Here is a 17,183-nt window from a genome sequence, read left to right on the forward strand (position 1 = left end):
TATGTCCAGGTGTGGGGTTTGGAGAGCAAGAGGGTTTACTAATACCACAGCCATACCTATTAAAAACAGACCTTAGTTTAAATCAACTGTTCAACATATGCGTAAACCTAACAAATTGGCTATTGTTAAGGTTGAGGCACACACAGGTAGGAGTGATTATGCTAGTATCAGTAACAGCATAGCTAATGAGGCGGACAAATTGGCTGCTTCCCGTTGCCACACACATGCATTCTATTTTTAGTTGTTTGTGTCATCTGAAGCTGCTGATCTTGAGAAACAGGAGCAGGCTGATATTCTCAATCACCAAGTGTGAGGGTGTGCTCTCTGTCCTAGGTCTGGCTTATGGCTACATCTTTTGTCTGGCATGCCCTGTTTACCGTCAACCATGATTTCTACTGTTTGCCGATTGGCTCATGGAGTGAGCCATTCGTCAAGGGGGGATATGGTGGAGGAGAAGATTTATATGGTGGAGGAGAAGATTTATATGGTGGAGAAGAAGATTTCGGCCCAATGGTTTTTCCCAAATTTGAATCAGCACGTTAATCTTGTAACTACCCATCCCGGATCCGGGAGCGTTGTCATCAACTACAGTAATTAGCAACTATTGTTAATTACCTTAACAAAGGTATTGGATGTACGCCCCACGAGATGTTAACAAGACGACCCATAAACACACCAGGTGTTCGAGACCTATGACTGACCGACAGATAGACATAACTGAGACACAGTGTGATCATATAGAGAACATGAAAGAACTAACCTCTATTGTCAGTTTTTTCCACTCTCGCACTAGGAAAGCAACAGAACCAAACCAAGGTGAGGATCCAGATGCTCTGACCATCTGTGTATGAGACTGAGTGGAACTTCAAGTCCATAAAAGAAAATGGAACCAGCCAAGATAGATGGGACCCTTCCAGGTGACCATGGCAACACCAACTGCAATCCGGGTAGGGGAGAGGTCCGGCTGGCATCATCTCTCCCACTGCAACCACCTCCCAGAGTGGAAGCCATGGATGAGCGACTGGAGGGAGGGAGAGCAGGGCCCCGAGAACATCTGAAGAAGGAAGAAGGTCCAAGCCAAAGAACAGAAGCAGAGGGCCCAGACCAAAAGGCCAGAAAGAAAGATGAAAAAGAAGGCTCTAGCCAACGAGCAGAAGAAGGAGACATAATTTCACACTCACACTCAGGTTCTATAACTGGGAAACATAGACTACACTGGGTCTAGTGGTTTGTTTTCCCCATCATCCTTCCCATGGGTCTCCTTACTGGTGTAGCCACAGGACCCCCTGCGGGATCTGAGGAAAACAACAAATAGATACAAACAGTGAAAATATTTTGGGATATCAGAATAACAGGCCAGGAACCCAGATTTTAGTATTTAGAAAGCATACATCAACCACTGAGTTGTCAGTTTGAGCCTATGAGAAGGACGGAGTTTGAATGTGGGTTTTTTATACTTTATACAGAGAGGTAATGAGAAACAACATAATAGGCGAAGGGAGACCAAAGGACTGCTCTTTGGGAGTAGAACTGAGAGGTTAGCCAGGTATCATGGGACACATGTATGTTGGGGTGGTCACAAGAAGGGAGCAAACATACTTAATTAATGTGGTAGAAAGAAGCAGGCAGATCCCTCTATGGCCTACAACTCACCTCAGGTGAGGTGAGTCAGGTTTCACGGTAAGAACTATCCACTCTGTACGGTGTAATTATCCCAGCACCCACCTGTGTATAGAAATGTTAGGAAATGGAAGCTTGAGCATCAATCCCATACTGACCTCCCTAAGCTCGATGTCAACCCTTGCCCTGTGTCTTTGTAATGATGGGAAGGAAGATATGGGAGATACTAGAGTTTGTCATGTATATATGGGTCAACTGAGAGAAGAGTATAGTGATAGGAGAAACTATGCTAAAGTGGATTTTAGTGTGTTAGACTTACAGCAACAGGTGACAGGTGTAAACCTTTCCAGGGTTGAGGAAGGCATGGAGCACCTTTTGGATAGATGTGGGTATGCAGTGACAAGGGGTACCTCACTTTACCTCCTGGATGGGGGGGATGTTGTTATTTGGGGAGAACAGAAATGTACATGTTAAGAATTCCGGTCACCGATCTTTTCAATGAGACAGGTAAAACCAACTCTGGGGAACTGAAGCGCGCCAAACAACTCATCCCAGACAATCAGGAAGCCTATGGTTATGTCCTACACCCGTGTGAGATTTTTGGTATGTCAGTCATACCCTCCTGGGGTGTGACTGTCCAAGGAAAGTTACAGGCCCATGTGAATTTAACGATCCAAGGATTTAGCCAACTCTCATTAGATGTCCAAAATCTGAAAGCAGTGGTCAGCTGCCATAAATTGGCTTTAGAGGAGGACACTGCAATGTACTAGGTATTGTTGATTCTGATAATAGTGTTATGTTCCTCCCTGATTCCTCTGAGAATATGACTACAATAATTGATAAGATTGCTGATCTTAGTAAAACTCTCTCAAAATCTGAAAAATCTGTTTTGACAAAATTGGTGACTGGTTTAATGCTAAATTTGGAAATGTAATGGAGAAAGTTATGTTGACTTTGTTTTCAGTGTTTACTCCTACACTTGTAGGAGGTTTGGTGATTTGGGCTACTGTTTAGATTTGTAAGAAATTGACTAACTGCTCTTGAACATGCTAGAGTGATGGTGTTGGTGGAAGCTGATACAAATCGTCCTGAAGGTGAGACTGGTGTATTTCTGGTTTCTCTTAATCTCATTGTCTATCCAACTCGTGTGGTTCTTCCCAGGACTCAGGAGGAATGGGAGTATAGACAGACTCACCCCACCCTAACAGCATTCCACAAACCTCAGGAGTTGTTTCTCCCTTTACAGGCCATCCCTGTGATCAAATGGATCCAAATGGATCCACCCCAACAATACCACGCGGTGTTCAGCGGGCCTTATCCTTCACTCAGTTTGTTTAGACTAGATACCCTAGAGGTATCTATAGGGGTGAAAGGAAATTGTTCTTTGTCTCTCGTCTTCTGTCAAGTTTCCTAGGCTAACAGTGCATAAACAACTGCAGACTGAATGTTCCTGTGTAGTCTTTTTCTTCTTCGAGAGAGTTTCAGAGTTGCTAACCATTTCGTACCTTTTAGCTCACGCTGTCGGTCACGCTGGTCTTTAGTTTAAAACCATTTCCCATCCGTGTAGCGACCGCTTCACGCTGTCTGGTCTAGTAGAGTCTAACCATTTCAACGTGTGGATGTTTTCTGGTCTAATATGTTAATTCTTCAGCAAGTTCTTTTAAGCACTCGCCTTGGAGGGCGGTTCCATCCTGTTGTCACAATGTCTGTGCTCACGTGGGCGTGGTTACTGACTTGGCAAAAGTATTTTGATGTTACGGTATCATCTAATTTAGAAGGATAAAATCACATTTCATCTTCTCACAAACAGTTTCATATTTAAATATATAAGTTCCACAACATTTAGATGCACACTACTGTTCAAAAGTTTGGGATCACCTAGAAATGTCCATTGAAAAAACATCAAATTGATCAGAAATACAGTGTTGCAAAGAAAGAAGGCAGAGTTACAAAGAGAAAGCCATATCTCAGACTGCCAGAAAAAAACAAAAACATTAAGATGGGCAAAAGAGAACAGACACTGGACAGAGGAACACTGCCTAGAAAGCCAGCATCCCAGAATCGCCTCTTCACTGTTGACTTGAGACTGGTGTTTTGAGGGTACTATTTAATGAAGCTGCCATTTCAGGACTTGTTAGGCATTTGTTTCTCAAACTAGACACTCTAATGTACTTTTCCTCTTGCTCAGTTGTGCACCGGGGCCTCCCACTCTTTCTATTCTGGTTAGGCCAGTTTGAGCTGTTCTGTGAAGGGAGTAGTACACAGCGTTGTACGAGATTTTCAGTTTCTTGGCATTTTCTCGCATGGAATAGCCTTCATTTCTCAGAACAAGAATAGACTGATGAAAAGTCTTTGTTTCTGGTCTTTTTGAGCCTGTAATCGAACCCACAAATGCTGATGCTCCAGATACAGAACTAGTCTAAAGGCCAGTTGTATTGCTTCTTTAATCAGAACAACAGTTTTCAGCTGTGCTAACATAATTGCAAAATGGTTTTCTAATGATCAATTAGCCTTTTAAAATGATAAACTTGGATTAGCTAACATAACGTGCCATTGGAACACAGGAGTGATGGTTGTTGATAATGGGCCTCTGTACTTCTATGTAGATATTCTATAACAAATCAGCCATTTCCAGCTACAATAGTCATTTACAACATGAACAATGTCTACACTGCATTTCTGATCAATTTTATGTTATGTTAATGGACAAAAAATAGCTTTTCTTTCAAAAACAAGGTCATTTCTAAGTGAACCCAAACTTTTGAACGGTAGTGTAAATCTGATAACTGGGACATATACATTTGTGGAGTTACCATTATTTGGTTATACCATCCTTAATGATATCATAAACAACGACTTATTGTCTCGAGCCCCACGAACCATTTACCACATTATTTACGTTAGAAATGTCCAACCTTTTTATGTTACAGTATTGCAAAGTATCTCTTTGTGGTAACAAAGGGATTTTTAACTTCCATTTCTGCAGCGTGGGAGAGAGAGTTGTTAAGTCATAAAACTCTGGTGGAAGAGAGAGAGAGAGAGGGGGGGCTGATCTGGAGCCTATGATCCTCACCCAAGAGGGACAGTAGGGTAGGCGCTTGTTGGTGGAATGTTATGCCTAAAGTTTGCTAACCTTGCCAATGAAAAAAATATTACAATAGTTTGCAATATTACTGGTTTTTGTGATGTATTAGCCATCTGACTCAATGAATGGTGGAGCTGAGTTGGCCTTTTTGTCCAACATTATTTTTAAGGTGCTCCAAAGCGTTTTTACTATAATTCTTTATATAATTTATCTTTTTTTAATAGCATAGTTTTGTTTTATTCAGTTTAGTCACATGATTTCTCAATTTGCAGTATGTTTGCCAATCGGTTGTGCAGCCTCATCCCGCTCAACCATACAATTTTTCAATTCCTCATCAATCAATGAGGATTTAACATTTTGTGTAGTCTTTTTCTAATGGGTGCATGCTTATTAGTAACTGGAAGAAGCAATTTCATAAATGTGTCAAGTGCAGTGTCTGGTTGCTTCTCATTACACACCACATACAAACAAATGTTCTTTACATCATCAACTTAGGAATCATTGCAAAACGTCTTGTATGACCTCTCATACACTATATTAGAACTAGCCTTTGGAACTTTCATTTTTCTAGATATGGCTACTGCATTGTGATCACTACATCCAATTGGTTTTGGATACTGCTTTAAAACAGATTTATGCAGCGTTAGTAAAGATGTGATCAGTACATGTGCATGACTTCATTCCTTTGCTGTTTTTAAATACCCTGATATGTTGACTGCTAACCTGAACCAGGATGCAGGCTCTGGTTACCGTTTTGAGCTTTTTCTTGAGTGGCAACACATACATTATCAAGCATTTCACACATATTATCCAGATATTGACTGTTAGCACTTGGGCAGATGAACCTGTAGCCAACAGTATCTCACATGAGATCCTCTCTAAGCTTTACAGGAATATGGTTCTGAATATAGACTGCAACAATCAATCAAATGTATTTATAAAGCCCTTCTTACATCAGCTGATGACCCCAAACAGCAAGCAATGCAGGTGTAGAAGTATGGTGGATAGGAAAAACTCCCTAGAAAAGCCAGAACCCAGGAAGAAACCTGGAGAGGAACCATGCTCTGAGGGGTGGCCAATCCTCTTGTAACGGGTTTCTTCTTCCTCATCTGAGAAGGAGTAGTGGGAAGGATCGGAGGACCAAAATGCAGCGTGGTATGTATCCATAATGTGATTTAATGGAAAATGAATACAAATTACAAAAGAACAAGAGAATCAAAATGAAAACCAAAACAGACCCGAATGGTGCAAACACTGAAACGGAAAAATAATCACCCACAACTCAAAGGTGAAAGCAGGCTACCTAAATATGGTTCTCAATCAGGGACAACGATTGACAGCTGCCTCTGCCCACCCCAACTCACGCCCTGACCATACTAAAACAAAGACAAAACAAAAGGAACTAAGGTCAGAACGTGACAGTACCCCCCCCCCCCCCAAAGGTGCGGACTCTGGCCGCAACACCTGAACCTATAGGAGAGGGTCTGGGTCGGCGTCTGTCTGCGGTGGCGACTCTGGTGCGGGACATGGACCCCACTCCACCATAGTCTTTGTCCTCCTCTTAACCCGCCTCCGTGGCCTCTTTAGAGCGGCGACCCTCGCCGCCGACTTCGGACTGGGGACCCTAGCCACGGGTCCCGAATGGACGGGAGACTCCGGCAGTACCGGACGGACAGGAAACTCCGGCAGCTCCGGAGTGAAGGGCGATTCTGGCAGCGTCGGAGTGACGTGCGATTCCGGAAGCTCCGGAGTGAAGGGCGATTCCGGCAGCACCGGAGTAACGGACGGCTCGGGCAGCTCCTGATTGGCGGGCGACTCTGGCAGCTCAGGACAGACGGGCGACTCTGGCAGCTCAGGACAGACGGGCGACTCTGGCAGCTCAGGACAGACGGGCGACTCTGGCAGCTCAGGACAGACGGGCGACTCTGGCAGCTCAGGACAGACGGGCGACTCTGGCAGCTCAGGACAGACGGGCGACTCTGGCAGCTCAGGACAGACGGGCGACTCTGGCAGCTCAGGACAGACGGGCGACTCTGGCAGCTCAGGACAGACGGGCGACTCTGTAGGGAGAAGACGGAGAGACAGCCTGGTGCGGGGGGCTGCCACCGGAGGCCTGGTGTGTGTAGGAGGCACCGGATGGACCGGACCGTGGAGGCGCACTGGAGGTCTCGAGCACCAAGCCTACCCAACCCTACCTGGCTGGACGCTCCCCATAGCCAGGCCAGTGCGGCGAGGTGGAATCGACTGCACTGGGCTGTGCTGGCGAACCGGGGACGCCATGTACCCCGGCCCGAGGAGACACACTGGAGACCAGATGCGCTGAGCCGGCTTCATGGCACCTTGCTCGATGCCCACCCTAGCCCGGGCCGATACGAGGCGCTGCTATGTAACACACCGGGCTATGCCTGTGCACCGGGGACACCGTGCACCTCACGGCATAACACTGTGCCTGCCCGGTCCACCTCTCTCCACGGTAAGCACGGGGAGTTGGCTCAGGTCTCCTACCTGACTTAGCCACACTCCCTGTGTGCCACCCCCAATACATTTTTGGGGCTGCCTCTCATCCCAGCCGCACTGCCGTGCTGCCTCCTCATATCGCCGCCTCTCCGCTTTCGCTGCCTCCAGTTCTGCCTTGGTGCGGCGATATTCCCTAGCCTGTGCCCAGGGTCCTTTGCCATCCAAAATCTCCTCCCATGTCCAGGAGTCTGGAGATCGCTGCTGCTGCCCGTTACCTCGCTGCTTGGTCCTTGGTTGGTGGGTGATTCTGTAACGGGTTTCTTCTTCCTCCTCTGAGGAGGAGTAGTAGGAAGGATCGGAGGACCAAAATGCAGCTTGGTATGTATCCATAATGTGATTTAATGGAAAATGAATACAAAATACAAAAGAACAAGGGAATCAAAATAAAACCGAAACAGTCCCGAATGGTGCAAACACTGAAATGGAAAAAATAATCACCCACAACTCAAAGGTAAAACCAGGCTACCTAAATATGGTTCTCAATCAGGGACAAAGATTGACAGCTGCCTCTGATTGAGAACCATACCAGGCCAAACACAGAAATCTCAAATTATAGAAAAAGGAACATAGACTGCCCACCCCAACTCAAGCCCTGACCATACTAAAACAAAGACAAAACAAAGGAACTAAGTTCAGAACGTGACACCTCTTCTGGCTGTGCCAGGCGGAGATTATAACAAAACATGGCCAAGATATTCAAATGTTCATAGATGATCAGCAGGGTCAAATAATAATAATCCCAGTCAGAACAAAATCAAATCAAATCACATTTTATTTGTCACATGTGCTGAATACAACATGTGTAGACCTTGCAATGAAATGCTTACTTAAAAGCCCCAACCAACAATGCAGTTAAAAAAATAAAATAAAAAAAAGAAGAATAAGAAATTAAAGTAACAAATAATTAAAGAGCAGCAGTAAAATAACAGTAGCGAGGCTATGTACAGGAGGTAACTTAACAGAGATAAAGTGTGGGGGCACCGGTTAGTCGAGGTAATTTAGGTAATATGTGAGGGGGGGCAATGCAAATAGTCTGGGTAGCCTTTGTCTTGATCACGTTGAGGGAGAGGTTGCTGTCCTGGCACCACACTACCAGGTCTCTGACCTCCTCCCTATAGGCAGTCTCGTCGTTGTCGGTGATCAGGCCTACCACTGTTGTGTCATTGGCAAACTTAATGATGGTGTTGGAGTCGTGCCTGGCCATGCAGTCATGAGTGAACAGAGAGTACAGGAGAGGACTGAGCACACAACCCTGAGAGGCCTCTGTGTTGAGGATCAGCGTGCCGGATGTGTTGTTACCTATCCTTACCACCTGGGGGTGGCCCATCAGGAAGTCCAGGATCCAGTTGCAGAGGGAGATGTTTAGTCCCAGGGTCCTTAGCTTAGTGATGAGCTTTGAGGGCACAATGGGGTTGAGCTGAGCTGCAGTCAATGAATAGCATTCTCACATAGGTGTTCCTTTTGTCCAGGTGGGAAAGGGCAGTGTGGAGTGCAATAGATATTGCATCATTTGTGGATCTGTTAGGGTGGTATGCAAATTGGATTGGGTCAAGTGTTTCTGGGATAATGGTGTTGGTGTGAGCCATGAACAGCCTTTCAAAGCACTTCATGGATAAAGACATGAGTGCTACGGGTTGGTAGACATTTAGGCAGGTGACCTTAGTGTTGTTTGGCACAGGGACTATGGTGGTCTGCTTGAAACATGTTATGACAGGCAGAGGTTGAAAATGTCAGTGAAGACACTTGCCAGTTGGTCAGCACATGCTCGGAGTACACGTCTTTGTAATCCGTCTGGGCCGTCGTTGGTTACCTGTTAAAAGGTCTTGCTCACATCGGCTGCAAAGAGCGTGATCACACAGTCGTCCGGAACAGCTGATGCTCTCGTGCATGATTCAGTGTTACATTCCTCAAAGCGAGCATAGAGGTTATTTAGCTCGTCTGTTATGCTCGTGTCACTGGGCAGCTCTCGGTTGCTTCCCTTTGCAGGCATTGCCACATCTGACGAGCGTTGGAGCCGGTGTAGTTCGATACAATCTTAGTCCTGTATTGGCGCTTTGCCTGATTGATGGTTCGTAGGAGGGCATATCGGGATTTCTTATAAGCTTCCGGGTTTGAGTCCTGCTCCTTGAAAGCGGCAGCTCTACCCTTTAGCTCAGTGGGGATGTTGCCTGTAATCCATGGGATCTGGTTGGGGTATGTACGTTCAGTCACTGTGGGGACGACGTCATCGATGCACTTATTAATGAAGCCAGTGACTGATGTGGTGTACGCCTCAATGCTATCGGAAGAATCCTGGAACTTATTCCAGTCTGTGCTAGCAAAACATCTACAAAAAATACAGATGAAAACTCTCTAGGTAGATAGTGTGGTCTACAGCTTATCATGAGATACTCTACCTCAAGCGAACAAAACCTTGAGACTTCCTTTGATATCGTGCACCAGCTGTTGATTACAAATATACATAGACTGTCACCCGTTGTCTTGCCAGAGGCTGCTGTTCTGTACTGCTTAGTTTACATAAACAGTGAATGTCGAAAGTTTACATACACCTTAGCCAAATACATTTAAACTCAGTTTAAATGGGAAGACGCATTTGCAACCAACTTCCTGACTGATGTCTTGAGATGTTGCTTCAATATATCTACATAATTGTCCTTCCTTGTGAAGTGCACCAGTCCCTCCTGCAGCAAAGCACCCACACAACATGATGCTGCCACCCCCATGCTTCATGGTTGGGATGGTGTACTTTGGCTTGCAAGCCTCCCCCTTTTTCCTCCAAACATAACAATGGTCATTATGGCCAAGCAGTTCTATTTTTGTTTCATCAGACCAGAGGACATTTCTCCAAAAAGTACGATCTTTGTCCCATGTGCAGTTGCAAACCGTAGTCTGGCTTTTTTATGGCGGTTTTGGAGCAGTGTCTTCTTCCTTGCTGAGCGGCCTTTCAGGTTATGTCGATATAGGACTCGTTTTACTGTGGATATAGATACTTTTGTACCTGTTTCCTCCAGAATCTTCCCAAGGTCCATTGCTGTTGCTCTGGGATTGATTTGCACTTTTCGCACCTAAGTATGTTCATCTCCAGGAGACAGAACGAGTCTCCTTCCTGAGAGGTATGATGGCTGCGTGGACCCATGGTGTTTATGCTTGCGTACTATTGTTTGTACAGATGAACATGGTAACTTCAGGCGTTTGGAAATTGCTCCCAAAGATGAACCAGACTTGTGGAGGTCTAGAATTTATTTTCTGAGGTCTTGGCTGTTTTCTTTTGATTTTCCCATGATGTCAAGCAAAGAGGGACTGAGTTTGAAGGTAGGCCTTGAAATACATCCTTAGGTACACTTCCAATTGGTCAATTAGCCTATCAGAAGCTCTTAAAGCCATGACATAATGACCCATCTGACCCACTGTAATTGTGATACAGTGAATTATAAGTGAAATAATCTGTCTGTAAACAATTGGGGAAAAATGTCTTGTGTCATGCACAAAGTAGATGTCCTAACCGACTTGTTAACAAGACATTTGTGGAGTGGGTTAAAAACAAGTTTTAATGACTCCAACCTAAGTGTATGTAAACTTACAACTTCAAATGTATTTGACTAAGGTGTATGTTGACTTCCAACTTCAACTGTATACACTAGGCGGTGTCAGAGGATGGCCCAAAAGATTAAGGACTCCAGTCCACCAAATCATAGACTGTTCCCTCTGCTACCGCACGGCAAGCGGTACCAGAGTCGAGGACCAAAAGGCTCCTTAACAGCTTCAACCCCCAAGCCATATGATTGCTGAACAATTAATCAAACGGCCATCCTGATTATTCACAATGACACTTTATTTTTACACTGCTGCTACTCGCTGTTTATAATCTACGCATAGTCACTTTACAAATGACCTCGACTATCCTGTACCCCCACACATTGACTCGCTACCGGTACCCCCTGTGTATAGCCTTGTTATTGTTATGTAGTTTTGTTGTGTTACTTTAATTTACTTTAATTCACTTTAGTTTTTTGGTAAATATTTTCTTAAAATTTCTTGAACTGCATTGTTGGTTAAGGGCTTGTAAATATGCATTTCACTGTATTCGGCGCATGTGGCAAATAACATGTGATTTGATTTTGATTTGAAATCTTAATTTTCAACTTGTTTTCTTTCAGGGACTAAACAGGGCAATTGATGCTTTGGCAGGACAAATCCCTCTTTCCCGATTGGTGTGGAGGTAAGAATTTGTATCATTATCTGTTTATTTTTTTTGTTGAAATTCAGCTAGCTGTTTTTTGCTCCATTTAGGCTTGCTTGCTAGCTATCCAAGAAATTTGTTGTGCAGGGTGCTGAGATCTAAGCAGGGCATGAGACTGCAGACCTGCAGATGGGGCTAACAAGCTAACTATTGGCCTAGCATCGCAGTGGGCTCTAAGCCTGGCAGGCTAGGATGCTGCGTACCCAATAAGGAGCGGGTCTGCGGTCCATGCAGGGCAGGATATATTAGACCTACTTGAGGGTCATGACATACTTGGCTTACTTGGAAGGCAGGGAACTCAAAACATGACCCTACTTGAAAGGAAGGGAACTCTGACCCTACAAGGAAGGAAGGGAACTCTGACCTTACCGGGAAGGAGTGGAACTCTGACCCTACCCGGGAAGGAAGGGAACTGTAACCCTAACTGGAAGGATGGGAACTCTAAACCTACCATGGAGTCAGGATAAACTGGACCTACATGAGGGGCAGGACACTCAAAGCCTAGACACTTTACATCTGCCAGGTAGGCCCAAAACTGTAACTCTAACCCTACCGGGAAGGAAGGTAAGGGGATCCACTATGAAATTGACAAAATTAATGGCATATTATTGGCATTGGGCCAACCATATACACAATCGCAAATACCATTCAATTGGGCGGCAGTTGGTCAAAACCATATAGAAAATGGAACATGTCAGATGCTCGGTGTTATAAACCAAAAGTCCAAAAGGGGGCGAGCGCACTCCACTGTAGGATTTCATATGTGAAATGGTCTGAAAGTCAGGTCTCAAGTGTGAAATCTTAAAAATGTTTCAAAATGTTAAAACCTCGTAAAACATGTGTTTTGGACCGTTTTTTAAATACATTTTTTTGTCAATTATACATATGTAGGAACGGCATGAACATAGATTTGTCTTATTTTATGCGAGTTTGTCATAAGGCCTATGTTTTGTCCATTTGCCATATATGATCAAAGGAAGTCGGGTTCTGAACCCAAAAGTCACAGAACTATGTCCAACTGGCATAGGAAATGTCCAAATGGCATATATAAATTGTGGCAGACCAGGGGGTTGGGTCAAAATGTTTACACAGATTAGACACGGACAGATTAAGATTAGCTCAGTTTCAAAGGTGTTTATTAAACTAATGGTTAAAAAGAAAAGAATAGGTCTCCCCCATGAGACCCTCTCTGGGATACCATCTTCTGGGCTTTTGGTCTTGCCGTATCCTGTGGGGATCAAAAACTGAACTCACTCCTGTTATGTCTGTAATCATCCCCAACTTTACGGGAGTCCTTTCTTCCCCCAGTCTCTCCCCTGTGCACTGCCCTTTTGGCAGCTTTATGGGACTCGTACAGCTGGTGAGAAATCCGCCCTTGATTACTCACCAACCGCAAATAGCCTTGGTTGGAGAGCCCGTCGAGACTTGGCATGTCCAGCAGAGGGAGCCATTGCCTAGTGATGTATACTCTGTCTGTCACCAGGCCTTGATGAGTCTCCCCCTGGTGGCTGACCTGCTGTATGCCTCAAAGTATTGAAAGTACTAAATCATGGTGTTATGTCCATTTGCCATGTATGATCATAGGAACTCAGGTTCCTAACAGAAAAGTAACAGAACTATGTCCAAATGGCATGTGAATTGTCCAAAAGGCTTATATAAGTATTGAACGTACTAAATCAGGATGTTATGTCCATTTGCCATATATGATCATCAGAAGTTGGCTTCCAAACCCTAAAGTCAGTGAACCATGTGCAAATGGCATGTATCCTGCCCTACAAAAAGTGTTGGGGCATTGTAAAGTCGATGGAGAATAAAAGTACCTCCTCCCAACTGCCCACTGCACTGAGGATAGGAAACACTGATAAATGTATGATAATCGATAATTTCAATAAGTATTTTTCTACGGCTGGCCGTGTTTTCCACCTGGCCACCCCTACCCCGGCCAACATGTCAGCACCCTCTGCCACAACTTTCCAAGCCCCCCCCCCCCCCCCAACCTTCTCTTTTCACCCTAATCTAGACAGCAGATGTTCTAAAAGAGCTGCAAAATCTGGATCCCTACAAATCAGCTCTCTTTCTAAAATGATCTGCCGAAATTGTTGCAACGCCTATTACTAGCCTATTCAACCTTTCTTTTGTATCGTCTGAGATCCGCAACGATTGGAAAGCTGCCATGGTCATCCCCCTCTTCAAAGGGGGAGACAATCTAGACCCAAACTGTTACAGACCTATATCCATCCTGCACTGCCTTTCTAACATCTTTGAAAGCCAAGTTAACAAACAGATCACTGACCATTTCAAATCCCACCGTCCCTTCTCCACTATGCAATCTGGTTTCCGAGCTGGTTATGGGTGCACCTCAGCCACTCTCAAGGTCCTAAACTATTTCATAACCACCATCGATAAAAGACAGTACTGCGCAGGCGTCTTCATCGACCTGGTTAAGGCTTTCTACGCTGTCAATCACCACATTCTTATCGGCAGACTCAATAGCCTTGGCTTCTCAAATGACTGCCTCGCCTGGTTCACCAACTACTTCTCAGATAGAGTTCAGTGTGTCAAACTGGAGGGCCTGTTGTCTGGACCTCTGGCAGTCTCTATGGGGGAGCCACAGGGTTCAATTCTTGGGACGACTCTTTTCGCTGTATATATCAATGATGTCGCACTTGCTGCTGGTGATTCTCTGATCCACTTCTAAGCAGACGACACCATTCTGTACACATCTGGCCCTTCTTCGGACACTGTGCCAACAAACCTCCAAACAAGCTTTAATGCCATACACCACTCCTTCCATGGCCTCCAACTTCTTTTAAATGCAATTTTTTTTAATATATTTTTTTACCCGTTATTTTACCAGGTAAGTTGACTGAGAACACGTTCTCATTTACAGCAACAACCTGGGGAATAGTTACAGGGGAGAGGAGGGGGATGAATGAGCCAATTGTAAACTGGGGATTATAAGGTGACCATGATGGTACGAGGGCCAGATTGGGAATTTAGCCAGGACACCGGGGTTAACACCCCTACTCTTACGGTAAGTTAAACTAAGTGGTCTTTTGCTCTTCAACCGATTGCTGCCCGCACCCTCCCGTCCGACTAGCATCACTGCTCTGGACGGTTCTGACATAGAATATGTGGACAACTACAAATACCTAGGTGTCTGGTTAGCCTTTTAAGGTATAGGGGGCAGCATTTTCACTTTTGGATAAATAGCGTGCCCAATTTCAACTTCCTGCTACTCATGCCAGGAATATAAGATATGCATATTATTAGTAGATGTGGATAGAAAACACTCTGAAGTTTCTAAAACTGTTTGAATCATGTCTGTGAGTATAACAGAACTTATGTAGCAGGCAAAACCCTGAGGACTAACTGTTCAGAATTATTATTTTTTTTTTTGCCTCTGACTGCTCCCTCAGTTGTCTTTGCCAAGGGATATTTGATAGGAACCATTTGTGCAACGAAGAAGAAGCACACCCTGGAACAACGTTACACTATTGAGAGTTGCGCAAGACGTAAAAAGGAGCATGGTTTGTTTACTTGCTGTATTGAATACAGATTGCCCCATCTACAATTTGATAGCCTATTAACGTTTTAAAATACCTAAAGTTGTATTACAAAAGTAGTTTGAAATATTTTGGCAAAGTTTATAGGCATCTTTTGAAATGTTTTTGTAAGCTGTTTTTTTCTGGATCAAACGCGCTTTATAAATGGACATTTTGGGTATATATGGACGGAATTAATCGAAAAAAGGACCAATTGTGATGTTTATGGGACATATTGGAGTGCCAACAAAAGAAGCTCGTCAAAGGTAATGCATGTTTTATATTTTATTTCAGCGTTTTGTGTAGCGCCTGCAGGTTTGAAATATGCTACGCTCGTTATTGACATTGAGCTATCATCAGATAATAGCTTCATAATGCTTTCACCGAAAAGCTTTTTAAAATCTGACATGTTGGCTGGATTCACAATGAGTGTAGCTTTAATTGAGTATCTTACATGTGTGATTTAATGAATGTTTGATTTTATCATTATTTGAATTTGCCGCACTGCATTTTCCCTGTTTATTTTCCGAGTGGGACGCAAGCGTCCCTATATCATAAGAAGTTAAACTGTAAACTCTCCTTCCAGACTCATATTAAGCATTTCCAATCCAAAATTAAATCTAAAATCGGCATTCCTATTTCGCAACAACGCCTCCTTCACTCATGCTGCCAAACATACCCTCGTAAAATTGACTATCCTACCGATCCTTGACTTCGGCGATGTCATTTACAAAATAGCCTCCAACACTCTAGTCAGCAAATTGGATGTAGTCTATCACAGTGCCATCCATTTTGTAACCAAAGCCCCATATACTACCCACCACAGCGACCTGTATGCTCTCGTTGTCTGACCCTCACTACATATTTGTCACCAAACCCACTGGCTCCAGGTCATCTATAAGTATATGCTAGGTAAAGCCCCGCCTTATCTCAGCTCTCATGGTCACCATAGCAACACCCACCGGTATCACGCGCTCCTGCAGGTACAGTGCCTTGCGAAAGTATTCGGCCCCCTTGAACTGTGCCACTGTGCCACAAACATAAAGATATAAAACTGTATTTTTTTGTGAAGAATCAACAACAAGTGGGACACAATCATGAAGTGGAACGACATTTATTGGATATTTCAAACTTTTTTAACAAATCAAAAACTGAAAAATTGGGCGTGCAAAATTATTCAGCCCCTTTACTTTCAGTGCAGCAAACTCTCTCCAGAAGTTCAGTGAGGATCTCTGAATAATCCAATGTTGACCTAAATGACTAATGATGATAAATACAATGCACCTGTGTGTAATCAAGTCTCCGTATAAATGCACCGGCACTGTGATAGTCTCAGAGGACCGTTAAAAGCGCGGAGAGCATCATGAAGAACAAGGAACACACCAGGCAGGTCCGAGATACTGTTGTGAAGAAGTTTAAAGCCGGATTTGGATACAAAAAGATTTCCCAAGCTTTAAACATCCCAAGGAGCACTGTGCAAGCGATAATATTGAAATGGAAGGAGTATCAGACTACTGCAAATCTACCAAGACCTGGCCGTCCCTCTAAACTTTCAGCTCATACAAGGAGAAGACTGATCAGAGATACAGCCAAGAGGCCCATGATCACTCTGGATGAACTGCAGAGATCTACAGCTGAGGTGGGAGACTCTGTCCATAGGACAACATTCAGTCGTATATTTCACAAATCTGGCCTTTATGGGAGGGTGGCAAGAAGAAAGCCATTTCTTAAAGATATCCATAAAAAGTGTTGTTTAAAGTTTGCCACAAGCCACCTGGGAGACACACCAAACATGTGGAAGAAGGTGCTCTGGTCAGATGAAACCAAAATTGAACTTTTTGGCAACATTGCAAAACGTTATGTTTGGCGTAAAAGCAACACAGCTGAACACACCATCCCCACTGTCAAACATGGTGGTGGCAGCATCATGGTTTGGGCCTGCTTTTCTTCAGCAGGGACAGGGAAGATGGTTAAAATTGATGGGAAGATGGATGGAGCCAAATACAGGACCATTCTGGAAGAAAACCTGATGGAGTCTGCAAAAGACCTGAGACTGGGACGAAGATTTGTCTTCCAACAAGACAATGATCCAAAACATAAAGCAAAATCTACAATGGAATCGTTCAAAAATAAACATATCCAGGTGTTAGAATGGCCAAGTCAAAGTCCAGACCTG

General features: G+C 44.2%; 1 protein-coding gene across 2 annotated transcripts in view; it reads left to right on the top strand.

Moving 5' to 3' along the window:
- Positions 1–17,183, top strand: part of mapk8ip1b (mitogen-activated protein kinase 8 interacting protein 1b) — a 121,290-nt gene that overhangs the window by 9,457 nt on the left and 94,650 nt on the right. Inside the window, exon 2 of one of the 2 annotated variants that reach the window (XM_021606791.2) lies at positions 11,380–11,441. The exons of the other annotated variant lie outside the window; for it this stretch is intronic. Coding sequence (XP_021462466.1) covers positions 11,380–11,441 — 62 coding nt within the window. The remainder of the gene's footprint in view (positions 1–11,379; positions 11,442–17,183) is intronic. 2 annotated transcript variants of the gene reach the window in all.

The sequence above is a fragment of the Oncorhynchus mykiss genome, chromosome 6, assembly GCF_013265735.2.
Source record: "Oncorhynchus mykiss isolate Arlee chromosome 6, USDA_OmykA_1.1, whole genome shotgun sequence".
Taxonomy (NCBI): domain Eukaryota; kingdom Metazoa; phylum Chordata; class Actinopteri; order Salmoniformes; family Salmonidae; genus Oncorhynchus; species Oncorhynchus mykiss.